Source organism: Silurus aristotelis (genome assembly GCF_946808225.1).
Source record: "Silurus aristotelis genome assembly, chromosome: 10".
Taxonomy (NCBI): domain Eukaryota; kingdom Metazoa; phylum Chordata; class Actinopteri; order Siluriformes; family Siluridae; genus Silurus; species Silurus aristotelis.
This window is the reverse complement of record NC_139583.1, coordinates 19,782,893-19,810,201: the sequence shown is the minus strand read 5'-3', so window position 1 is coordinate 19,810,201 and position 27,309 is coordinate 19,782,893. Positions and strand designations below refer to the sequence as shown.

Below are 27,309 nucleotides of genomic sequence, written 5' to 3'. Positions count from 1 at the left end.
TGGTTTGAACTTTGAGCCAAAACTCCCTTTGTACTGTTGACCACGCCTATTTACGGAGATTGGATATTCGGTAGCGTCTCTATGAGGTATTAGCCAATCCCAGCAAGGAGGCGGAATTTGTTGGATTGGAGACGGGAACGAATTAGCGGGGTCGGTGGTGGGCGTGGCTTGTGTATGTGAAGGCGGGGCAAGTTTTCTCAGGACGAGAGGAAAGAGAATAAGGGGGCGGGGCGGGGCAGGGGGTGAGAAATGGCTTACTGTAGCTTGGACGAGCTTTAACCGTTAATGCCTGAAGTAGTTTGCTGCGATTCGAGACACAGAGTTAAACTGCTTTAGGAGGAGATGGAGGTGTAGAGGGGAGTCTGAGGACTAGTTCTACACTTGTATACTGTACTATTCAGGGCGCCGAAAGCGGTTAAGATAGAGGGAGAGATCCGGGGGGGGGTGAGTGGCAGATCCTGATTGGAGTTGACAACCTCCACTCTTCCAGCCCCCTTTTTCCCCTCCCAAACCAGGAAATTGAGTTTGTACAGCGAGAAGAGAATCCCGTTCAGCGCTTTGGTGGCAGGATAGATGAGGAAGTGCTCGTTATCGGCATTGTTTTGTTCACTTTTCTCGCTTTGGGACTCGGAGCAGCTGAACAATGAGGTAAAGCAGCTGAAGTCGACTTGTGTTCTCGCTTGTAATTCCTGTCCCCGTTCACACACAGCGGAGTTTGTTCTTCTGCACAAATAACACACACTTTCATCCAAATTCAATCCGTCTGTCGTAGAGTTGCCCTTGTATGGAGCGGTGAATTGGGAAGAAATCTGAGAGTGTAAACTGGATAACAGCTTTGGGTTTCACGGCTCTAGAGTGGCCACGTCCCAAACTACTGCACTTCATAATGTTTACGCTTAGCCATGGAGGTTTTAGCGTGCTCTTTAGGACCGTAATGTAATTAGTAGAGAAACACGGGCTTTTTTTTGTTTGTAATTTATTGTGAATGTGTGTCTGGTGGTTGGACGGTTGCTTTTTAACTTTGCTGCAGAAAGACTCTGGTGGTAAAAGAGAGAAAACAACCGAGCTTTGATTTCGAATTTTTGCTTAGTTCGGCGTTTTATCGGGACTGGCCGGTGATACAAATTATTACTTGGGGTTCATTTAAAAAAATATATATATACTTAAACAGTTTAGTTGTGTGTTGTTTTTTTTGTTTTTATTTTATTAGAATAAATCGTTGAGCAGGTTTCTAACTGCAGGTAAGTAGTTACCTGTAACCCTCTTATCAGTTCATGGGAGCGGCTGAAACTCGCCTCGAGGGTGCGCGCTCAATCTGTTTGTCTGCGCATGTCCGGTGCGCGCGCGCTGTGCATTCCACGTCCTGTAGCGGCAGCGCGCGCGATGTGTAGTGACAAGCTCCGCTTTGGCTGTGTGTGTGTGTGTGTGTGTGTGTGTGTGTGTGTGTGTGTGTGTGTGTGTGTGTGTGTGTGTGTGTGTGTGTGTGTGTGTGTGTGTGTGTGTGTGTGTGTGTGTGTGTGTGTGTGTGTGTGTGTGTGTGTGTGTGTGTGTGTGTGTGTGTGTGTGTGTGTGTGAGAATTCGCTATATGATCATAAGTGAGTCTGACATTATAGGATTCAGTTATTAATGTAATTATTACATATGATTAAAATATAACTCACAATCTTGCAGAATCAGTAGGAGCTTCGTATATCAATGCATAGAAAAAACTAGCACTGGTGGAAAAGGACATTTTTAGGAAAAGGTCTTTTTTTTTTCTGTGCGGCCCCATGCCTTTAGTGGACAAACTTATGATACTTTTCATTTATTTAATAATAATATTTATTATTCCAATTCACATACTATAGACCTATAGAACACACCACTTCCATTCCTCAATTCAGGTCAGGGACACAGTACATGTGGAGTATAACCTGAAAAACTTGTTGCAATTTATGGATACACCCTACATGAGAAACCAATCAATCACTTGGTATCAGATGCTCTTTCATGCCTAAGAAAAATTTATCATTGCCAGGCAACCTACTGGCATATTTTTTTTTGGAGGTGGGAGGAAATTTTTTTTGTCTACACGGTCAGAACTGATGCTCACTGTACCTTTGATTTTCTCACATCATATTTTGTGCAATCTGTAGCGACTGTTGTGCATGGCATTAGAGTTTAGATCAGAGGTGCCCAAACCCATTCTAACAAATGGCTAAAAACCGAACTTGCTTGAGGGGATAAAATTCCCAAGGTAGAAATGCCAGTACTTTCAACAAACCATGAATAAACACTGTTAACGCATAAGGCAATGTGGTCTTTGTTTGTCCTACAAGTGTCATATCTTCGGAGACATATTTCTCATGCCAGCACGAAAATAAAATCCTCCCACTTGTTTGACTCGGTTAGATGCCCTGTGAACTTTCAAAAATACGAACCTTTCTGGAAAACTGTGTAAAATAATTAAATTGACCGAATATCTATATACACATACATTTAACATGTATCGCTAATGTATCGTCTGACACTGTGTGCATTTTAAATATTTGATTTTGGTGTTCTAATAACTTCGTCTTTTCCGGTAAAACTTTGGATTGTTGCTGGTTCTCCTTGTTTTAACAGCATTAATAAGGTCACGCGTGATTGTTGGGGTGCAGTCGATATTCGGTAGGGTTGAGGTCAGCGCAGGTCATTCGAGTCTTTCCACTTTTATGGACCTCGCTTTGAGCACACTGATTTTGTCATGCTGGAACTGGTTTTGGAACAGGTTTAAACTGTGGCAACAGTCCAGCGATGAACCACATGGTTTTAATGGTTGGGTGCCCTCATACTTCTGGATATATCATGTATATACAGTCATGAAATTGAGAAAGATTGAAGATGAATAAAGAAAGAAAGAACAAAGATGGCTCTCTGTTGCACTAGTTGGCTGTGATGATGAAAGCACCTACTCACACACCCGCCAACAATATCAGTGAGTTTCTGCTTGGTCCATGTCTCATTAGTGCCCTGCGTGTGTGTGTGTGTGTGTGTAAGTGATGCTGGTAAAAAAGTGTTGACTAATTTTTTTTTAATACAATAGCACACTGTTTAGTCATCTAACGCCCATCGTGACCTGTGAACACAATAGAACACGTCCCATTTCTCCTTGTAAATACTGAGTTATTGAAATCTGAAAAAGGTGAACATACACAGATCAATCTGTTGTGTGCTGATATAAAGCTTTACTACAGAACTGTAACTTGTGGTGCAGTTCACAAGATTTTTTTGCTTGTACGAACCTTTAGCTTATGCAGTAAATTTGGAATGTGTGAGATGGAAATGTGCCTTCACATGCTCTCCTTCAGTTTGTAAAGCACGATTCTGCTATGTTTCTTTGGGCTATTTTCTGCTGTTAGTTTTGGATAAGTCAGTTGTTTAGCAAGATATTTTGAAGTAGTAGATTGTGAGCAAAAAAAAAAAACAGACAGCCGAAACATTAGAGCTGGTAGCATGCCCAGAAATGTAAATGTAGGTGCGCCAGTTCAGATGTGCCACGAGCAAAGACACCCTATGCTATGGAGAGCATGTCCAGTTTTTAGCCAGTGCTCTGCAGTGGCATTAGTAGATTTAGCACACAGCACCCTAGGAAACGCTCAATATATATTTTTTTGTTTTCAGCACTGTGAGCCCTATCTTTTAGTTGTTGTCGTCAACATACTGTATGTATTGGCATTAAGCATTTTTGTGGCCTACATAAATGTGTATATGACTTCAACAAAATAAGTGTAGCGATTGGCTAAAATTGGTGTTTGGCCTTTTTATTTTTTATTTTGTTTTTCAGATTATACGAATTTAGAAAAGGCTGCACTTGTTTGCAACATGAAACAAAAATTAGCTACGTTACAATAACATTTATTGTATTAGCACAGCACACAATGTTTATTGTTTAATTCATAACAGTACTCATTTCCACCATTCTTTGAATATAGTAATAGCAATGAACTTGATTAATGATTTTGGCTGTGACCACTGTTATATCTTTTCCATTCAGAAGGCCACACAAGGAAAGCTGATTTGTCTTTTAAACACACGCAGACACACACACGAGATATATATATATATATATATATATATATATATATATATATATATATATATATATATATATATATATAATTTTTTTTATTTAAAAAAAAAAATGCATACTCATTTGGAAGCTATCATATCTGAGAATAGAACATTGTTCAGAGTTTGTGGTTACTCAGTCATCACATCACTGTGTGTGTCACCTAGGAAGTGTGTGATGTCTAATCGCTGATTGTCTGAGTCTGTGGCATTATCAGCCCAGTCCATGCTGGAAACGAAACATCCCCCATTTTCCCTGTTAATGAGTGTAAATGAGCCTTTGTGAGTTACTGTACAGAACCCATACATTTGCATAGTTGTTGCTGGTTCATTTTGTCTTTTTTACAAAGATGTTCCTAGGTTTACCTTAAGCGCTCAGAATCAAGCATTTAAATGCATTGGATTGATTTGCACTGTTTTTATTTTTATTTCTTGATAAATTGGTGATTAGTCAACAGTGTATGGATTTTACATCTGTTACTTCAAGCCAAAAGCCTAAACCACAACCTTCTCTCTTTCTCGTGTGCTCAGCACATTTACAACCACACACATGCAATCACAATCATTTTAGTTTTGTCTGACTAGGATTACGATTTCCAAGATGAATTCATTTAATGGCTCTTGAATCATGTTGTCCATGTCACAATATAACATTACTTGAAGCCAAACAAATTAGTGTCACTCTCGAGCATTAAAACAGAATGGTGTCAAAAGCAAAAATCTGCATTGAGCTGCATATCTTGGTGAAAATGCTTTGTTGATAAGAAAGCCCAGATGAGAATGCTCTGACTGGATTTGCCCGGTGTCTAAATGTGGTGAACTGATACGTGTCACTGAATTTAAAGATCAACAGCAGAAGATTGTTTGGTTCTACTTCTTTCAGCCCAGAACAGGAATTTGAGGTTTTACTGAGAACAGGCTCAACCACACTACACATTTCAGGATTCTAGATACATTGTGGCAGTTTCTGAAATAATTTGGCAGCTCTTCTGACCCTAACAAACACATCATGTTCAGAGTCACCTATTCTGATGTCCGGCGTGAACAGTCATTGAAGCGCTTTAGCTGTAGCCGCATGTTTTCATGCATTTTCCTGTAACACGATTGGCTGATTTTGTAATTGCATGACACTTATTAATGCAGCTGATGAGTGTATATGTTAGTAATAGAGTCGAAGACTGACTGATTTAATTCAAAATACATAAGCTACATGTTTGGATTCTAACCAGCAGAGGAAATGGGACAGAAAACAGAAAAAGGTTAAATGAGTTGAACGCTTTGTGTAGCTCTAAATACAAACCATCTAACACTGGCTAGCTGAATCACAGCTGAAGTGCAAAATGCACTCTGTGTATTTTTAGTATCCAATTTGTGTTGTCTGTGTATTTTGTAATTTGATCCAGTGTTCCCCTGGCTTTTAGGTAGCTCATGATGGCCAGGTGGATTGCAAGCATGAGCAATTGTAAATCCTAAACAACGTTGATGCCTTTTAATCTGTATTACATACACTATATGGCCAAAGTATGTGGACACCCGATCCGCACGCTGACACGTGGGTTTTTCCCAAAATGTTGCCGCAAAATTGGAAGCACAACATTGTGATCTACAAGGTCTTTGTATGGTGTAGCATTAAAGTTTTCCTTCACTGGAACAACAGGGCCCAAACATGTTCCTGCTTGACAATAGAGGTTCACAAAAAAAAACATGGCTTCCCAAGGAGAGTAAGAAACCGTGGCTCCTGCACAGAGCCCTGACCTCAACTCCCACTTGAACACCTTTTGGTTGAACTGGAACTCTGGCTGCACCTCAGGGCCTCCTTATGGCTTGCTCTTGTGGCCGAATGAGCACAAATCCCCAGGTTCTAACGCTCAACTTCCCACGAATGGTGGTTATGAAGGAATCGAACGTTCAGCAAGCACATATTAGTGTGATGGCCAGGTGCCCACTTTCTTTTGGTAATATAATGCATCTCTTATGTAGGCATTTGAAACCTGATCCAAACGGTATTCAAACCTGACCATAAATTACTGTTCCATGCTTGCAGAAGCCCAGGAACATTATGTTCATACCATTGAAGTCTCACTGAAACACACGCAAAGAGATTGCGGCTGTGAGGATGCCAGCATGCACAACTTGGACTTTGTGTATCTGCTTGTTTGTGTATTTTTGTGTGTGTCTGTTTTGCATGTGTCTGTCTGTATGTATGTGTGTGTGTTGCATGTGGCTGCCTGTGTGTGTACTCACACTTGAGCCTGCAAAAGGAATTAAGTAGAAGAATCAGTGCACTCGTTCAGCAGTCCAAAAAAGGAAGTAGAGGAATGCTGTTTACGCTTCTAGTGCACTAACACTGTTGGAGAAACTGTGTAGGGCACGAACACCAAGGGTTATAATTATATATCTGAACAAGTAAAATACTTTCAGAATGAAGTATGGGATGAGAATGCAGAGTGACTAAGAGGGCTTTGATTTTTCGTGTGTGTGAGTAAAGTATGGCCTGCAGCCCCAGCCGATGCAAGCACAGACACGTCAGAAGAACGAAGGAGAGAATAACAGAGGAGAAAACGGAGGAGTGTTAGTCACAGCACTGCAATTGAGTATCACACTAGAGCAGACCGCCAGTTCTGATTCACATGCTGTGTAGGTAAGGTGTGTTAACAGGACATGTCTCAATCCAACAATTAGCACTTGTTCATGTTTGCAGCGAAGTAACCCCCCCCCCCCCTGCATCTAAATGCTATTTCATATACAGTCTATTTGCACTATCTGTATATGTACAGACAGATTCTAAACAGTACAGTGTAACTGTACACACACTCTGGCTCACCTTTACTGTGCATAGTATAAGAGAGTGAGACACAGGAAGTGTGTGTGTGTGTGTGTGTGTGTGTGTGTGTGTGTGTGTGTGTGTGTGTGTGTGTGTGTGTGTGTGTGTGTGTGTGTGTGTCTGTAATTTGTTTTAGAGCCTTATTAGGAATTCCTGGCAACAGGAAGTGGGTAGCAGGCACAAAATGATGTCACAGGAAGTGGAAGATTGGGTGATAAAAACTATTGGGCGACTGGGAGATAGAAGGAATGAGGCAGTAAGTGTGTATATGTCTGTTTCCTTATACAGTAATTTCTCCAAACACTCCACACTGCACTTCCTGTTAACTCTTCAATCACCAGGGCTTTCATTTGTCAAATGGGGAATTTGTGCTTTCACATAAACTCTGTTTTTTGAGCACTCAAACAAGGATTTATCCAGTAAGTATGTCTTAAAAAAAAAAAAAAACATAAAAAATGCCCGTTGTGTATACCCAAGCTTTCTTCTTTTTTACAGTGTGTTTGTGAAAGACCCAAATCAAAACATTCTTCAATAGGGTAAAAAAAAAGAAAAAAGAAAATAAATTATGCATTTTGTGTCATCGGTATGGATACCAATAGAGGGCACTATGGTGGCATGGCGGGTTCATTTGAGCTTTTATAGGTTCAGGGTACTGACTGGATTCTGAGCTTGGGTTACTGATACTGCAGTTTTCCTGTGTGTGTGTCTCTCCTCCTTTAATTTCCACCTATTTCCCAATAGGTTGACGATCTACTATAAAAGGCCCCTAGATGTTAGTGTGTGTGTGTGCGCACAGAGCTCAATGTTGGACTTGTATTCCTCTCCAGGGTATATTTCCACCTCACACCCAGTGTTTTTGGGATAGTCTCAGGCTCCACACCAAACCTGACCAGGATGAAACCAAAGCAGAATAAAAGAACGTGTTTAATGTTTTTGTGTCAAAACAAACAAACAAAAGCAGAGACGATGTACAAATGATGGGCCAAGCACTCAGTGAGCAATGCCGATATGACTTTCTTGTTTCATTGTAAAAGGAATGCTTTTGGGTGGGAAATGGATGGCAGCTTTAATATTTCTGTCACATCAGAGCCCAGGGTTTCCTGAAAAGCTGTTCGGAATTATGTAATGAACTGGGGAAGTGATGATAAATACCTGTGTAACAGCCTATAATGTGCTACAGACATTTGAGGGCAAACATTGAACTATTCTGTACAATCTACTAGAAACGAATTATTAGAAAACTGCAGGCAGTGGCAGACTTTGCAATGCCCTTGTTGACATGGCAGCCTAAATTGTTCAGCCCTATAGTGTACCTGCAGTGTGTGTTGTGAATATATGTATGGTATACATTATGTAGCACTCTTCACAGCAGGAGCCTGGATTAAATGCTTTCGGAGGTAAGAATTCAGGCATGCTATTTATTTTCTTGGAACATCCGCGTAATTTAGGTGAGGCGTTTTATTGTGTTTGAAGGTAGTATGCGATTGCCAGAGCTGACAAGATGGCGCTTGAGCAAGGCAGAAACTCTCTTATCATTCAAATATGATAACTCCCATTATATGTCTCTCCCTTTGTCTAACTTTATTCCTCTTTGTATTTCTCTGCATGTCTGTTTCTTAGTGAGCTGAGTGTATGCAGCGCGAGGGCCACAGTGATGGTGTATGATGAAACTGGGAAGCGCTGGGTGGCGGCTGGCACCGGCGCTCAGGTGATCAGTCGTGTTCAAATCTACCACAACCCTACCACCAACAGCTTCAGGGTAGTGGGGAGGAAGATGCAGCCTGATCAGCAGGTACACTGTGTGTGTGTGTGTGTGTGTGTGTGTGTGTGTGTGTGTGTGTGTGTGTGTGTGTGTGTGTGTGTGTGTGTGTGTGTGTGTGCGCGCGCACAACATTCATGTTTACTACTGTGAATGAGCACTTGGTCTCTAGAAGAGGCAGTCTCATGAAACACAGTTTTCCAGCTTTTTAAATACTTTTATATATATTTACAGGGCGTGTCAAAAAAAATGGTCAAAAAAAGGTCTTTTATCATTTTTGGGACACATGCATGTTTCTCTTTTTTATTTGCCACAAAGTTTTATAAACATATGAGTCCAAGTTTGACATTGTTGGCTCTCACACGAGCTCACGTAAGACTGAGAACAGGAGAGAAGATGTTAGCAGACTGCCTCACACCCACAGTCAAATATGGAGGTGGAAGCTTAATGGTTTGGGGTTGCTTTCGGGCAGAGAAGGTTGGAAACTTATTCCAAGTGAAATAAAAACTGAACCAAAATGTCTACCATTCCATACATACGACGCCACGCAGTTTCGTCTGGATTTCAGATAATTGCAACCAACTTCACCATACAACAAGACAATGACCCGAAGCGCAGGTACAAGCTCTGTAAGAGCAAACAGTTGGCTGGACTGTTGATTGCAAGTTCAGAATGAAATGTCCAGCTAATAAAGAGTACCGTTTGGTACTTTTAAGTTTTAGAGGCATGGCAAAGTATTTCAGCTGAGTGCTTGGAGAAACTGTCCAGGTGTGAAGTGTGTGAAAAGGTGTTTATGCTATGAAAGGTGTAATATCTGTAAAAAATTTGTATATGTTTGGTCAAAGTAAATCTTTATATGGTGAAATGACATATAAACAAAAGGAACATACATGTGTCTCTTAAAAACGATAAAAGGCTAGGTGTTTCCAAACTTTTGGGAGGCACTCTACATGACTTCTAGCATTGATTATAGGAATAATAGAATAAATATTAGAAGATAACACAGAGATAATTATGCTAAAATAAAAAAAGTATAAATCAAGTGAATTCTCACTGTAAGCATTTCATAGTTATTCTATATTTTTAACAATATGAGCATGTTTTATAGCCGAGCACTTCAGTTTCGCTGCAGGTGCTTTTAAATATTTATTGGTTTGCTGTGGTGTATGTCACCTTTACATCACCTGCACTGTTATTCAGAGTCTGTTAGAATAAAAAAGGACTGCTGGATTAAAGTGCTTATTATAATGAAATACAGCTGTTAGACAGCAAAGCCTCATACTTTATATAATAGTTATATTAACACTATCACAATGAATATTCTACATTATACAAGAATGGGATCACCACCTGGTGGTCTAGTGGTTAAGATGCAGCGCTCTCACGGCTGCGACCCGGGTTCGATCCCCGGTCAGGGAACCATCCCCAGCCACTCTTAGTGCCGGTCCCAAGCCCGGATAAATAGGGGAGGGTTGCGTTAGGAAGGGCATCCAGCGTAAAACATGTGCCAAATCAAAAAACGTGCGGAGGATCCGCTGTGGCGACCCCTAACGGGAGAAGCCGAAAGAAAGTTTATACAAGAATGGGATCACATGAACCTGTGGGAAGCAAACTTAAAACATTTTGACTGTGGTGTTGGGGGATACGCTAACCAATTAGCATTCTCTCAACGCATAGCATTTGTGTGGATAGTTTGCTTGTGAAAGGATCTGTACACTAATAAGCCCTTGAGCTTCCTACTGTAGAGCTTTACCCTCAAAATGACTGAAGTTACTTGGAATAAAGTGGAGCCAGTCAGTACCTGACTTTACTAACACCGTTGTGAGTAAAGGACCACAAATCTCCACAAGCACACTCCCAAATCTAGTGGAACATCTTCTCAGAATAGTGGAGGCCATTATAACTGCAGGGACAACGTGGAATAACGTTAGAGCTTAATTTGTTGTAAACATGCTCTTTCTTCTGTGTGGATCAGCCCAATGTCCTCAGGAACTAAAAATTGTCATGTGTTTGATTCATTACGGGTTTAACACCCACGTACATTCCTATCACAAAGGGCCAAAAACCTACACACGCTATGTGGCACAGACATACACACAGTGCTAAAGGTTTAAACACTAATCTCCAGACTGGCGATAACCAGGTCAGACCCATGTCAGGTCTGCTAATACTGTAGAAGTAGACTAGAGAAGATCAGTCAGCAAGGATTCCCCCCCCACACACACACTTTTTTCTCTCTTCCATTTGAATCTCTCTCTCTCTCTCTCTCTCTCTCTCTCTCTCTCTCTCTCTCTCTCTCTCTCTCTCTCCTTTATTTCCCCAGAGATCAGCATCCATCTGTCCTAAAGTGGATTTTGTTTCCTGTAATCACTCACTCCACTTCTTGTGCCTGTTAGGGAATTCCCTCCATCTTCTTATTCTCCAGACCCTTTACCACCCTAATCTCTCTGCCTGGCTTTCTCTCTCTAACAGGTTCCAACTTGTTTTTTAATTTATTCTTCCTGCTCAGCTGGACTGAACTGCTGTGGGTTAGAAATAACTCTCTCTCTCTCTCTCTCTCTCTCTCTGGAATGCAGAGCTGTAAAACAGAGTAAACAGAAGTGAACAGTCAGCATTTTACAAATACGCGCTCATGTCTGTCAGTGTCTTCTCTTCTCTCAGCTGTAGTGCTGCCATCTGCTGGTTGACTTCTACGGTGTCTCACTGCAGTTGCTAAATCTATAATAATGAAAATTAAAAAAAAAAAACAATATTTGGACACTGCTTCAAGCAATGAGTGCCAGATCATGATCAGAGTGATTCATCCTTCCAGGTGGTGATGAACTGTCCAATTGCAAAAGGACTGAAATACAATCAGGCCACGCCCAATTTCCATCAGTGGCGAGATTCGAGGCAAGTTTGGGGTCTAAACTTCAGCAGTAAAGAGGATGCTACACTCTTCGCCAATGGCATGATGCATGCACTGGAAATGCTCAGTGGAGACGGAGGTAAAATATATACATTAACAGGGTTTTTTTTGTGGTAGCTTTACAGAAACCCGCACTAGTAATTTGCTGGAACAATATTCCATCTTTTTATATTAGTATTTCCAACGCAGTCAGAGTGAATGGACAAGGCTTTATTGTTAATAAAGCAGACCATCAATTTATTTTAAATATATAATCTCCTTATTTGATCATTCAGATGTTATGAGAGGTTTGGTGTAGCTAATCTTTTGAATGAATCAGAACACCTCATCTGCTTGACCGTTTTTTGCTAACCCATTGTAATTAGACATTCATATTTGGTGTATAGTACAGGCTTAAACTATTGTTCTCAAATAACTAGGAACCAGCACTCTTAAACACATTTTAGTTATTTAGCGTGTAGCTTTCTTCTGCAAAATAAAAACAATAACACTTTGAACACTATGAAACTATACCTCAATCATACTAATGATAAAACTATACTTTCTGTAGGATTTTCTGCAAGCCCTCGTATGGTGTCAAATGGACCGACACAGGAGGAGCTGGATCAGCAAAGAAGGTAGCTTCTAAAAACTAAGATGGATTGACACAGTAATGAGAGAGACAGTGCCTTGCATACCCCCCAGAACTTTTCAACTTTTTTATTCTTATAAATACTTATACTATAACAAGTTAATAATCAGTCAGACTGGTTGTTCTTGGAAGGGAGTCCGTTAATATAAAATGTGAATGAGTGTTTGACCAGCAATAACATATGTTGTCATTAAAACTGTAGCCTATATTGTTTTGCTATAAACTATGTAATGTATATATGAAAAAAGCCCAAAAAGTAATCAGTATTGATAGCAAAATTATTGACAGATTTGTGATTGTATAAGTATTTGCACTCTGTGATCCTCTGTAAACTAAAGAAATGATTTAAACAAGAAACTATCAAACAAGGTTCTGGAAAAAGTCAGTTTTGGTTTAAAACAAAAAACACTGGCGTATCCTAAAGAGCACCAGTAAATCCATTATTAAAAATAAAAAGAATATTCCAAAGCTTACTCTCCAGCTTAGAGAGACGACAAAGCTGTGCTTTAAGGTTGGCTGTCTATGGCTTTGTTGGATAAATAAAAAATAAAAAAACAGATGTAATTCTAAAGTTGAAGACTCAGCAAATGTGTGGAAAAATATTATGTTCTGCTGAATTGAAAATGTAATCTTTTGGCCAACATTTGATGAAAACCCCAGACTCCCCTTCACATTGAGAACATCCAATAATCTGAATGTTAGAATTCCACAGTCACAGCCCTGAATCGAATTAATGATCTGTGGCAAGACTGTTCAGCAAAGTTTAATTAACAAGCCAAGAAGATTGTGTAGAAACATCAGAATCTACAGAACTGAGTTGTATCCAAGAAGAACTGCAGCAGTAACTCAGCCAATAGTTTTTTTCAAAAGTATCCACCAAAGTTCATTTCTTATTTAATCATTGACTTTTTTTTATCCAAAAAATAATAATTACTAATGTGTTTTTTTAAAAAACATTATAAGACGCATTTAAATCGTAAAAATGGTAAAAAAATTAAAATAAATCGCAATTAATTCAATTTCAATTGGCCATTTAAAAACTATGCAAGAGTCCGGAAACATAATGTTATCGAGAACGAAGCGTTCATGTACGTGGGCATGTAAGTGTGTGCGCTTCTGTATTGTAATACCATGTTCTTCATATGCAGATTGGAACAACAGAGACTGGAGCAACAGGAAAGAGAAAAACTAGAACGGGAAAGACTTGAAAGAGAGAGACTAGAGAGAGAAAGACTGGAGAGAGAGCGACAAGCTGCTTCAGGTGAGTGTGAATTTGGTGTTTCATTTCCATTGTATTGGATTTGCAGTTAGTTGAGGTTCAATATTACACATAATTTGTTTTTGCTTTAACACATGTTTAATGTTCCCTTCAGTCTTTCAATGAACCAAGCTAACCCATTTCTACTGGCCTGTTCATTTTGAGTGTAATAATTAGCAGTCGTTTTGGATGTAAATGGTATTTTGCTGACAGCTTGGTGTTAGAATTTCCCTATGACTTTTCTGCTGGTTTTGTACATGGGCATTTTGTTTCTTTTGCTATTTGTAATTTATATAAATGTATAAATTAATCTGTTAAAGACACACCAATCATGTAAAAGCAGAATAGCTGACTTTATGATATGTGTCTATGTAGCTCTCTGCTCCATTTTGTAGCTGTAAGCAGAGCACCTTTTTTAATCGTATAAAATCTTTTGGCCACACACATTCACTCTGTTGGCAGTTACTTCATTTATATTTCCAACCATTTTTGCTTCTGCTTATGTCACCCAATTGAGGATGGGTTCCCCTTTTCAGTCTGGTTCCTCTCAAGGTTTCTTCCTCATAACATCTAAGGGAGTTTTTTCTTCCCACAGTCGCCATGGCTGCTCATCAGGGATAAATGCACATCGTTCACCTTAACTGTTAAATTCTGTAAAGCTGCTTTGAGACAATGTCTTTTGTGAAAAGCGCTATAGAAATAAACTTGGCTTTTGTGTGGTTGTTTCGCTTTTGTGGACTCAAAACACCTGAGGTAGATATTAATACCCAGAACCCTAATCGCTTTTCATTGTGTTGGTTTCACAGTGATGATTCCTCCTGCTCCTCCTCTTGCACCCGGAGGCCCACCAGCTCCTCCTGCGCCACCTCCTCCACCTGGCCCTCCTCCCTCTTTTGGAGGTGCACCCCCACCCCCACCAGGGCCCCCACCTTCTGGTGGAGGTGCACCACCTCCTCCAGCACCACCCCTACCGTCTCCTTCAAGTGGGGGAGACGGAGGGGGTTTAGGGGGAGGAGGACTTGCTGCTGCTCTTGCTGGAGCAAAACTACGCAAAGTCGCCAAGGTATGCACAAAATTAGAATAATTTTGTAATAATTAGGACAAGATGCACTGATATTATAACACTCTTTTACAGCGGGTGCGGTTCTGTTCAGCGTTCATTCTGTATTGTACTAAATTGGGTGTGTCTGTTTCCCCCAGACGGACGAAGGTGGTACAGCAGCTCCTTCCGCTCCTGCTGCTGCTCCTGCTCCTGCTAAACCTGATCTGAGCCGCTGTAGTGGGTCTGGGTCTAGTGGAGGAGGTGGAGGGCTGATGGGAGAGATGAGTGCCATACTTGCAAGACGGTAAATAAGACACCAAACATGGCAAAAGGCCACACATCCTTCACTCAAGTAGAAGTACAGATACTCATGTTTTAAAAGATTCTGGTAAAAGTTAAAGTACTAACTACACTTTTTCAAAAGTAGCCATTACTACTACCTGTTTTAGTGTCATGCTGGTAACTGGACCTCATATCATATTAATATATTAATACAAAACTAATTTAAATTGTTGTTACCTAATGAATGTGTCCAGGCTGAATATAGAACATAAGCAGAGAAAAGATGATGATGATCACGTGATCAGGAATGTCTCTTTTCTTAGTCATGTTTACATCGCTGACTCCTTCTGTCTCATCCACGTTAACCCCATACTTCTTGTTGCCTTCTGTCTTGCTCGTTGTTAGCTTCGTAAACTCTCCTACATCTGTGATGTGTGATAACTGGGAAATGATACACCTGTGGTAGATTGAAAAAGCCGTCCAATGACAGGAAATCGGTTGATGGGCTGAAAACGGTGCACAACGAGAAGTAAAAAAAATTGACATTTTACCAAATAGATTAAAAAGAAAGTAATGAGCCTGTTTTGAAAATGTCTTTCTCTTTCGGCTGCTACCATTAGGGGTTGCCAAAGCGGATCATCCGTTTCCATACCCCCCTGTCCTTTACACCTGCCTCTTTCAAACCAACTACCTGCATGTCTTCCCTTACCACATCCATAAACCTCCTTTTTGGCCTTTCTCTTTTCCTCCTTTCTGGCGGCTCCATCCTCAGCATTCTCCTACAGATATACCCCATTACCCTCCTCTGCACATGTCCAAACCATCTCAATCTCACCTCCCTCACCTTGTCTTCAAAACGTCCTACATGCGCTGTCCCGCTAATTAACTAATTTCTAATCTTGTCCATCCTCGTCACTCCCAATGAAAACCTTAACATCTTCAGCTCTGCTACCTCCAGCTCCACCTCCTGTCTTTTAATCAATGCCACTGTCTCTGAACCATACAACAGCTCAGGTCTCACCACAGTCTTATAAACTTTCCCTTTCACTCTCGCAGATACTCTTCTATCACAAATCACTCCTGCTATCACTCTTCTCCACCCTGCCTGCACTCTTTTCTTCACTTCTCTAACACACTCTTTATTACTTTGCACTGAGCCCAGGTACCGGAACTCATCCACCTTCTCCACCTCTTTTCCCTGTAACCGCACAACTCCACTGCCTTCCCTCCCTGCCTTTCATTCCTCTTCTCTCCAGCGCATACCTCCACCTCTCCAGGCTCTTCTTCACCTGCTTCCTACTCTCACCACAAATCACAATATTATCCGCAAACATCATAGTCCACGAAGAGACTCCTTTCTGACCTTGTCCATCACCACTGCAAACAAAAAAGGGCTCAGAACCGATCCTTGACGCAGTCCAACCGCCACCTTGAACCTGTCTGTCATTCCTACTGCACACTTTACTGCTGTCACACTGTCCTCTTACTCTTTCCAATAACTTCATGGTGTGGCTGATCAACTTTATTCCCCTGTATTTACTGCAAATATGCACATCTCCCTTAGTCCTAAAAACCGGCACCAGCACACTCCTTCTCCATTCCTCAGGCATCCGCTCACCTTCCAAAAACAACCTGGCTAAAAACTCCACTGCCATCTTTCCTAAACATCTCCATGTTTTTACTGGTATGTCATCTGGTCCAACGGACTTTCCACTCTTCATCCTCTTAATCGCTGCTCTCACTTCCTTACTAATCCTATCCACTTCCTGCTTCATCTCCACATCATCCAACCTTCCTCTCTCTCTCTCTCTCTCTCTCTCTCTCTCTCTCTCTCTCTCTCTCTCTCTCTCATTTCCTTTATTCATCAGCTGCTCAACACACTCTCCTCACTAACCAACACATTTTCATCTCCATCCTTTATTGCTCTAACTTGCAGAACATCCTTCCCAGCTCGGTCCCTCTGCCTGGCCAATCGGTACAGATTTGTTCCTCCTTCCTTAGTGTCCAACTTCTCATACAGCTCCTCATATGCCTTTTCCTTTGTTTTCGCCACATCCCTCTTTACCTGCTGCCGCATCTCCTTGTACTCCTGCCTCCTTTTTTCATCATTCTGTTTTGCCAACCTTTTTCCCTTATGCTCTCCTGCACTTCCTCATTCCACCACCACATCTCTTTGTCTTCCTTTCTATTTCCAGAAGTCACACCAAGTACCTTTCTAGCTGCCTCCCTCATCACTCCTGCAGTAGTTGCCCAATTATCCAGCACCTCTTCACCACCACCGAGCCCCTGACTGACCTCTTCTGAATCTCACACTACAGTCTTCCTCTTTCAGTTCCCACCATCCTTTTCTTCTTTCAGTCCTCACTCTCCTCCTCTTCTTCTTCACCTCCAAAATCATCCTACAGACCACCATCCGAGGCTGTCTAGCTACACTGTCACCTTCCAACACCTTACAGTCTCCAATCTGCTTCAGGTTGCATCTTCTGCATAAGCATACTTCACTTGTGTGCACCTTCCTCCACTCTTATGTCACCCTATGATCCTCCTTCTTCTTAAAATAATTGTTCACCACTGCCATTTCCATCCTTTCAGCAAAATCTACTGCCCTTCCACATTCCTCTCCATAAGGCCACACCTACTCATCACCTCCTCATCACCTCTGTTCCCTTCACCTACATGCCCTTGTTTTAAAAAATGTAAAAAGTAGGTAAGATGTAAAAAGCGGTAGATATTATTACCCAGAACCCTAATCGCTTTTCTGGGTATTAAAAGTGCAGATATTTGTGTAAAAAAAATTTATGAATAAAGGTAAAAAGTTGTCAGAAAAATAAATAGTGAAGTACAGTAACGAAGTATTTATACTTCATTACTTCCCACCTCTGTAAGACACACAACATTTTCTCTTTCCACCTTCTGTTGAAGGGAACAGATAGATAGCAGTTAGGTATATTTATCTCTGGTCTTTTGATTTTTATTTATTTTTTGGACAGTTTTTCTTGCTCAATTTCTTTAAGTTAAATTAATTGTATTAATTGTATTTAATGCATGTGTGTGTTTTCAGGAGGAAAGCGGCAGACAAAGGGGAGAAAGCTCCTCCGGCCCCAAAGGCAGAAGAGCCCAGTAATGTGAGTGTGCAGTTTTAATTAATGACTGTAGTTAATGACACTAGCGTGAGCGTGGTTTATTTTTTTATTCTTTTTTTTTATAAAAAAAAAAAAAAAAAAAGGGGAAATAGGCAGGCAGATTTAAAACTGCTGAATCACTCTGTAACGTTGTTATTGATCACTCTTTACTGCTTTTCCAGGACGATTCCGAGTCTCAAGGCCAAAGCGGTAAGACTAGTCTTTTGGTGTTTTGTTATATGCAGCAAGATAAACTTTGTACACCCCCCAGCTTACTCTTACCCTTATGGCTTCACTATGCATTTTGTCTTAACAGACACGTTACGGAGGCCGTGGGAGAAGTCTGCTACCATCCCCAGGTGAGGCAGAATTCCCTAGCATTCATTACCGCTGTAATTTTCTACTAAATGGATTCTCAGTAGGCAACAGAGGAATTTTAGTGGCTCACCATTTGTTGTTCTAATGTACAGTATTTCTAGTTAATGAATACATTTTGGTAAAAGTTTTGGAATGGTACCCCAAAGAAAGGCAAACAGTTAACAACCTCGTCATCCCGTCCCCTGGTTATCGTTTAAACGTGTCATATATAAATATATATATACAGTCATCATATATATACACAGTTTGTGTTTCATACAGGAATAACTCTGTTACCCGAGGTCTGGAGTCACCTGCCTTCACTGCTCTGACTCCCAGGTACACTAACATGTAAAAACTCCACACAGACATATACGCAGTTGCCCCTTACAGCTTCGCTAAAGTAAATCATCAGCCTGGTGTTTACTTTTTGCTGTATCAGCTTCTCCTCGCTGACTAACAAGATCTTTGTTTTTGTTTTTCCCCTGCACTGTGTATTTACGACTAACATTTATATACTACTTTTATTTCTGATGGTACAGGTCATACTGGGTTACAGTGCTCATCGCTGGTCAGCTGCGTTTGTTGGGTGCTCATTGGTCTTTCTTTGTTCCGCAGTTGCCTGATGTGCCATCTGGAATTACTCCATTAAATTATGATGGTGTGGTTGTCAGAAAACCCATTTCAGAGTCGATCTGATCACAAAACATTTTTAATCATGCGGTAACGAAAAGATTTACCCGTTAATTGTGGACAGTATTTCCGACCTAATAAATAAAAATATAGACAGTGTGCTCAAAGGGAGTGCATTATGAACTATGGAGACAAAAATTTGTTTAATCAGAGGTAAAACCGAGTCTCAATCATCATTGAAAATGTCAATAGTGTATTTTTATTAGTGTAAATTTTGGTTCCAGTCCAAATATGAATTGCTTTAATTTGCTAAAGTCTTACTTAAATTTACAGAGAATACGATAAGCATAAAAGCATGAAATAAACGGATGAATGTGGAAATTACATCATCTTATATTAGTAAATAGGATCTTTTGCACAAATTGTTCTAATCGCTTTTAGATGGGTTTATCCGAAGCAACGCTTTCCTGCTGTTTCTGTAATGCATTTATTGGTGGTTGTTTTTTGTTTGGGTTTTTTTTCACCCCATCTCTGCATTCCTTTCTGCATTCTCATGGTGACTGTTGTTTTTCCCTTCATTCCTTCCTCTCGCTTTCCCTCTCCATCAGGCTAAAAGCAGGCGTGTCATCGAATGAGGCTGAGAGTGGAGACGATTCGGAACTGGATAGAGTCAAACAGGTCAGCTTCTAATCAACATCATGACATGCACAAAAGCCAGTCCTAAATAACATTGCTGACATTATTCTATACACAGTGATGTGACCCCATGAGTCACATTAGTTCCTCTCTGTGCAGTAAAATGAACGATTGTCTATATGTATATTGCATTGTGGTGAGACTTGTGTTAAGTATCTGTGCAAAAGTGACATTGCATTGCTTTAAAAGTCTGACTAAAGGACAACTATTACCAAGCATTGAGTATAATAACTCTTCCGCTAGGGTAATTTAGAATGTACAGTATCTCACAGAAGTGAGTACACCCCTCACATTTCAGCATGGCTGCATGTTGAGTAATTTTTTTTAGAGGACAGTAAATCTGTACTGCTATACATGCTGCACATTGGCATCTTTAAAAATATAACCAAGTTTCATTTCTATAGTATTGCCTCTTGACAAGGTGTAATAAAATGGTTTGTGAGATACTGTAACTATGTTCGTAGGCAAGGCAAATCTGTTTCAATCAAAATTCAGTTAATTATTCTAAGCTGAATGATTTGGTATTTCAGCTGGTTTTTCTAAAGGGTGTATTGGATCTTGTTTATGCAGCAATAGCATCATGATGCCTGACGAGTCTGTTAGATACAAGTGCTGTTATTAAACATCACCATCGAATGTTGATTGCACTACAATTCATGCTGTATTATGGCTGGTGCAATATTAATAAAAAAGCATTTTACATTTTTATATACAGAAATATGATTATAGAAGAATGATTTATATACAGAACATTTCCAGTCCAAGGAAATGTGTGCTTCTAGAATATTGGGGCTTCAGGTTTTCACACTCAGTCGCATATTTGTGACTATTACAGGTAGAAGAACATGTTCGTATCCTTCAGTCGGTGTTAGACTCCGAATACACACAACTATACAAAGCTGGGGAGCGTTACCTTCTTTTAAACTGCTAACAATATAATCTTTTTGTTTGTGTGTGCTGTAGGAGCTGCTGGAGGAAGTGAGGAAAGAGCTGCAGAAAGTCAAGGAGGAAATTATTGGAGGTACATGCACAAGTATAAAAGTCTGTTAAAATTTCTGTAACTGGCAGTCGCAAGGGAAAGAGTATGAGTGCGAGGAAAGAGGTGTTGGTGGCTTGGTCCGTTATGGGACATTTATGAGAGAGAGACATCAATTTATTACACAATCCTGGTGTCTCTAGCTGTCAGATATGACAAGGCCACTTGCTTAAAAAGGCTGGAGTGCTAGAAAGAGGCCAAAGAGCAGAACGGTAAATTAGAAACTTTAGAACTTTAGGTCTTTAGAAACGCATATGCTCTGTGGAACGGATCTCCTGTGGCTGCATGGCACTGATTATAGTTCGTTGTCTTAGCGTGTTTAGACCTTTATAAATCTAGAATCTGACACTGTCCTTCTTCTGAACTAGAAAGTATGCTTAAACAAAAAAAACTATAGGGACTACCTTCTCCAGAACAAACTTATTGGATTCCAGTGAGTCTTTTGTTGGGTGTGACATGGAGTTCTGAGAATTTTGGGGATGACTTTGATGGTGGTGTTGGACCTCTGCACTTTTGTCCTCGGGATCCACTAATCTGATGTCACTACCTAATAGTACTTCCCCTATGTTTTATTCCACCTGCAACATGGCTTGATAAGTCAGTCCATGTCATTATCATCTAACTGAGAGCATCATTAAAGTGTTATGATAAAGCAAAAAAACTATGAAGCAAAAAAACAAACAAACCACTAGTAGACATGTGGAAAATAAAATTGCAGAGGGAGAACTGAGGGACCAGACATGGTCTTGCATTAGCTGTGTAGCCACTTTGTGACCATAGCATGATGGAAGGCAAGCTAACACAGCAGCTCAGTGGGCTAGTTAAATATTGGCAGACATAAAGCTGGAATAAATTCTTGTGATCAGAAAGTGACAATCGTTCTAGTAAGCATATTAACTGATCACTAGCATTTGAAATGATTCCTTTTTTCTTTTTAAAGAGTTGCAGTGTTTTAATGTTTGTGTGTTGATTAAACATAATATTAATAATGTTTTTGTTTTGTTTTCTTTTTGTCTCCATAGCAATCATTCAGGAGTTACAGAGAAGAAGCACATAGTGTGTCTGTCTCTCTCTCTCTCTCTCTCTCTCTCTCTCTCTCTCTCTCTCTCTCTCTCTTTCTTACACACACTCTCTTACAAATGCAAATATATGCAGGGACTTAATCCATTTAGCCTCATTTTCATTTGAAATCATCCAGTCTTTATTTTAATTCCCCCATTGTTATCTTATCAACGCTGTCATAATTATCATTGCCATTGCTCAGAAAAGTTTACACATCGGTTTTTTGGGGTGTTAATGAAAAATGTATATAATTAACACGTTACTGTAAAAGCTCAGTGGGCATACACACACACACACACACACACACACACACACACACACACACACACACACACACACAGCAGCAACACCAGAGTCGCACTCATGTGCAGGCAGGAAGTGAATGCACGACTCATAATCACTCTAACTGGGTTTGTGTTGTGCTACAAATTGAGGTGTACAGCCAATTGCAAGACTGCGTACTGCTCCTAAAGAGCACCACTAACTTCTATGTCCTGTAAATATGCGTAGGCATCAGTGCCGTAGTGAATTGTTTTATGGAACTAGCAAGCAGGTGAGGTAGCTTTAGTTAGAAGTATTTCCTCAGTTCAGGGTTCAAACTGCGCACTATGCACTCTATTCTTACACTATGTAGACCTTTTATCAGGCAGGAACACGAATCAAACACTAGTGCTTCCCACTAAACGTAAATAACACTTCATGATGCTAAGCTGTGCCGGAAAACAGCTGCACATTTTAAAACCCACCCCAAGTCTTTTCTCCTCATCTCCTCGTATGTGTGGCGTGATGGAATTTTTTATGCCCATTTATAAAAACTGTAAACCATAAAAGGCCTCTAATGGCTGTGCGTCTTCCACTGCAGAGAGCAGACTGCAAACCACCAAGCATTAAAAGTATGCAGCATGTCGTTTCTGATCAGTCCTAGTACACCGTTCAGGTATTAATAGTACACTACATCTCACTGACGTTCCCAGTGTGCACTACGCAGTACACAATCTTACATTTGATAAACCACAGATTTCTAATGAATAACTATATATTAGTGGCCTATTGGAGTAGATAGATAGATATATAATAGTTGTGTAGGCAGCCTTGGAGGGTAGTTTTTTTTTTTTTTTACATCACTGTTTGATGCAGATACTCAGTTTGTGTAACTCGTGGTCTAAAATAGAGTTTGATACTCTGATGAGCCTGGTGTTTTCTAGACAGACATATTTGTATAAAGTTGAGACTGTTTGTCTTTGTACAGCCATTTAGACTCTCAGGATAGTGATATGATTTAGTCTTTACATATTTTCTTTCAGCAAACACTTCCAACCAGAGCAGCTTAGAGTGACACGGTGAACACTATGAGAATGATAAAAGAGTCCGACTTATGTCGAGAGATCAGAGGCAGTGTGTAGAAACAATTGCTGGAGTACACAAGGGGTTCTAAATGTTTGTCCCCTAGCAGTCCAGCTAGACAGTTCTCAAACACCGACAATAGTGGAGTAGGTACACTGTTACTCTAATGAGTTGCTGGATAGAGACACACACCCACACACAGTCACCCTGGGATTTATTGATTAAATTACATAAAATAAACACACTAAACCAGGCACCTTTTGCCTCCTGAGCACAATCGCACAGTCACTATGCAAAGCTTCATTCAAATGTAATCGCAAAAGAAAAGAAAAAAAAAAAAGAACCAAATTTAAATAATCAATTGGAGTTGACTCCGATTCCCAGTGTTGAAGGAGTTGTTCCACACAGTCTTTTTGGTTGCATGTCTTTGACGATGAACTCGTGAGCTTTTTTTGTTTGTTTGTTTAATGCTTGAATAAACTTACGCTAACATTTACCTAGATTTAAACATGTACCTGACTCTTCTCAGCTTATTTGGGTGGCCAGGTTTAAGGCATTAGCATTGGCAACATTTTGTATTACAAATCTGACTTTTTTCTTTTTTTCTCTCAAGTGAAATACTGCCAGACTACTCGTGAATTTGCCAAGAAAAGAGGCATTAGTCCAATGTTAACAGTTGAATAGTACATGTTCTTGCACTATGTCCTGTGTAAATTTGAGTTGAAACTTTTTAACGTGTGGAATTAACTCAAAATCAGTTTTGATTCCCGATGCCTGGAAATTGGGTAATCAGCTCTTTTTTGGGATCAACTTCCAGCTCTGTGAATGGTTATAAATAATCAACTAGATATAAATAATGGTAATCCTGTTTATACCAAATTGCCTTTGATATAAATGTGTGCAACCAGATATGCAGTGTGAGTGTAAAGATGTAACTGTGTGTACACGTGTGTGTGTGTGTGTGTGTAAATGTGTGTGTGTATATATATATATATATATATATATATATATATATATATATATATATATATATATATTATAATGTATATATGTGTGTGTATACACATATATGTACACACACTGATCTTTTGGTGGGAAGGGTTTGTGATTATTGACTTTCTTATTACTGGGTTTTTGTTTATTTCCAAAGTGCTTTACTATATTTGAAACTTTTTTTACACTGAAACACACACACACACACACACACACACACACACACACACACATGACACACACTGGAGCATTGCCTTTATACCCAAATACAGCTGCTGCTGCTGCATCATCATGCCTCTGTGTTATCTCTGTGTGTGTTTTTGAAATGTCCGTGTTACAAAAGCATATCCTGTTAAATCACTTGACAAAATTATTTTAACCTTTTTTTTTTTCTCTAAGATTAATTATGTATTGCCTAACGGTGCTGCCTAAAGATAAGTTTTTGGACCATTAATGACCCACCCATAATTGTGTTCACTGAGAGTATGACTTTTTACTCAGGCTGTTGTTTTATGGTACCATGACATTACCACCGACCAGATATTATTTATATGAACTCTTCTCAGCAAATAATGGCACTGGCATGAGTAGTTTTGATAATGATAATAACATAAGAAAAATAAACAATATGAAAGATTTTTCCAAGTGTGTGGCAACCTGGGAATACTATATACAGTCCTGCAATCTATAGGCTTCTTCTTTGAGGGTCCAACATTTCTTTGTCCAACATTTCAAGTTATCAAAGTCTTATTTACTTTCAAATGTTATTAAAAAAAATATTACATTAATCCTTGGATTATTATATCATGCATTTGGTGTCTATAACTCAAACTTGACATTTCTTAGTCTCTGCTGATGAAAAGCTACCACCAACATGTTTCACTACAAGCATGGAGTTCTTACTATGCCCTCCTACCAAATGTATCACTTCATGCCAAAGGTCAAAGATTTTTTTTTTTTTTTTTTTTGACAATACCGTTATTTTCATTATTGATCCATAAAGTCTAGCTTTGTTCTCTGAAAGGCTTCTAAGTTGTGTATCTCTCCAGTAGCTTCAGAGTTGGTTTCCTCATTGCTTCTCTGACACTCCTTACAGCCTCCTCTAGATAGGCCTCTGGGAGGTTCTTTTCATCTTTAATAATAATCCGAATAATAATAATATTGGACTTAATTGATGATTCGTGACATATAATGCCATTATGCAATTCCAGTTCCAGGTTGTAGAAGTTAAATTGTGGAAATGGTCAAGTGCCTGTTGCAACCACAAAAAAAAAGATGCATAATTTTAATCTCTGGTTATAACCTCTGTATTATTTATTGATTGTTTTAAATCGTCTGTATTTACTTTGCAATTATTAAGATATACAAATTATAATAACAGAGCCATCACTGCACGCACTGGTTCACACCTTAGCAGAATTTGGCATAGTCAGCCAACTTTAATCCATGCTTTTGAGGTGGGATGAAAAGTGTATGCAATATGAATTGAACCTCGATATATAAGCAGCAACACTACCCTATATGATTTAGAAAAGTGTTTTAAACCGCTTATAGTAAATGGAATTGGGAATGCTGTTCATCGAGCTAAAATTAGGAGAGGGTTTAGCTGCAGCATAGACTCAACACACTGCCTATTAATATCCAGTTGACTTGTTAGAAATACCAAATTTGAGTCAGTCTTCTCAATTAAATGGCTTGCCTAAGTGCTTTACTGGGTTTGTGTCCATTTTCAGACGACTTTCTTTAAGCTAAAGTAACTAACTAAATTGTTAGTCAATCAAATATGGCTCATTGTTTTACAATTACAAGGTTTTAAACTAATTGAAGAAAAATACAGGATTTTAAAATAATTGAACTAAAGAGGTTTCTCTAACCCCCTAAGTCCCCAAATCATGCAACTTTACCAGTCAAAAACAAATTTCACCCTTGTTTTCGGAGGCAATTTTAGGTGTTGGAAAGTCACCATGTGCCCTTCGTACATGTAAACATCCAATATGATGCACAAAAAAAAGACTCAAACCACTGATGAATCTATTACCAGAAATGATTAACCAAAAAGATTTCACATGACACTTGAACTAAATTATGGCTGGACAGCTATTTTAATTGATGTGGAGTATTAAATCTTTTCCACAAAGTGCCGTTGTGGGTGCAGGTTTTCATTCCAACCAAGCAAGTCTGCACCAAATTCTACATATTTTTGATTTTCAATTACTATCAGGTGTGGCCCTTAATTGTATGGCATTAAAACCTGCACCCACAGTGGCCATTTGTGAAAAAGATTGGACACCCCCGAGTTAGACAGTTCCAATCTAATTTACAATGTACCCAAAAGTCCAAAAAAATTGATTTTTTTCCGATGTCACACATACACCCTAGCACAGTTACATTCTTCCTTCTCATATTTCAGCTGGTTGAAAGCTGGGGTCAAAGTGCAGGATCAGCTATCATACCGCACACCTGGAGCAGAGAAGGTTAAGTTCTGTGCTCAAGGGCCCAACAGTGGCAGCTTGGCAGTGCTGGGACTCAAACCCCTGACCATCTAATCAGCAACTCAAAGCCTTAATCAGTGAGTTACAACTTCCCCAGCCTGTATTATAATAAGAAAATTGACCATATTCAATTTCACAATCAGTGAACTATTTTTTAATAATAAAAATGTATTTCATAACTGTGGAGTAAGGTTCAAGGTTTTTATTTGTCAATGCCACCATATGTGCAGACATACAGAGGACTCAAAATACCATTTCTCAAGTTTTTACATTGTCAATGCAATATAAAAATATCAGCCATCAGTGCAATATAGAAACAGATTTTGTATGATGGTAACAGCTGTATACTTGCCATAAATAGATGGATATATACACGTTACACACGGTGTAACGGGTGAAATATGTTGTGGCTCCTTTAAGAGCAGAGCGGTATTTTGGGAATAGCATGCCACTGCATTTTCCCGCTATTACTGCATGTGTGCAAGACGAGGATTATGTCCTTATTATTTTCTGATGCTCATTTCTAAGTTTCTTTGACTAAACTGTAACGCTGTTGCCAAGAAAAATTAAAAAGCACGAGTTTTGGAAACCTGTCTGTGCTTATATGATTTCTGTTACAACTGGAGTTAGCGAGCTCTCCCTTGACCCAGACTCAACTACAACGGCTTGTATCTAAACAGTAGCCTACCAAGAAAGTCATTGTTCACTGTCTTCCTCCTTCCTTTCACAACTATTTCTCTCGGGAGTTTATCTTTTGGCATCGTCGTGCGTTTAAGAAAA

The 27,309-nt window shown here is 39.6% G+C and overlaps 1 protein-coding gene across 2 annotated transcripts; it reads left to right on the top strand.

Annotated features, from left to right (window-relative positions):
- The first annotated feature begins 185 nt into the window (after window positions 1–185).
- On the top strand, window positions 186–21,762 carry vaspb (vasodilator stimulated phosphoprotein b). Of its 2 annotated transcripts, XM_083552701.1 has the most exons (14): window positions 186–648; window positions 8,535–8,706; window positions 11,486–11,660; window positions 12,132–12,198; window positions 13,361–13,473; window positions 14,277–14,533; window positions 14,671–14,816; window positions 17,856–17,919; window positions 18,099–18,126; window positions 18,233–18,275; window positions 18,556–18,612; window positions 19,515–19,584; window positions 20,566–20,623; window positions 21,661–21,762. In XM_083552701.1, exons 1-14 carry the CDS (start codon window positions 644–646, stop codon window positions 21,693–21,695), a joined length of 1,290 nt encoding a protein of 429 aa, XP_083408827.1. In that variant the 5' UTR covers window positions 186–643; the 3' UTR covers window positions 21,696–21,762. The 2 variants fall into 2 exon arrangements, with proteins under 2 accessions (XP_083408827.1, XP_083408828.1); XM_083552702.1 differs by lacking the exon at window positions 18,556–18,612 and having other exon boundaries at window positions 211–648.
- Window positions 21,763–27,309: the final 5,547 nt, after the last annotated feature.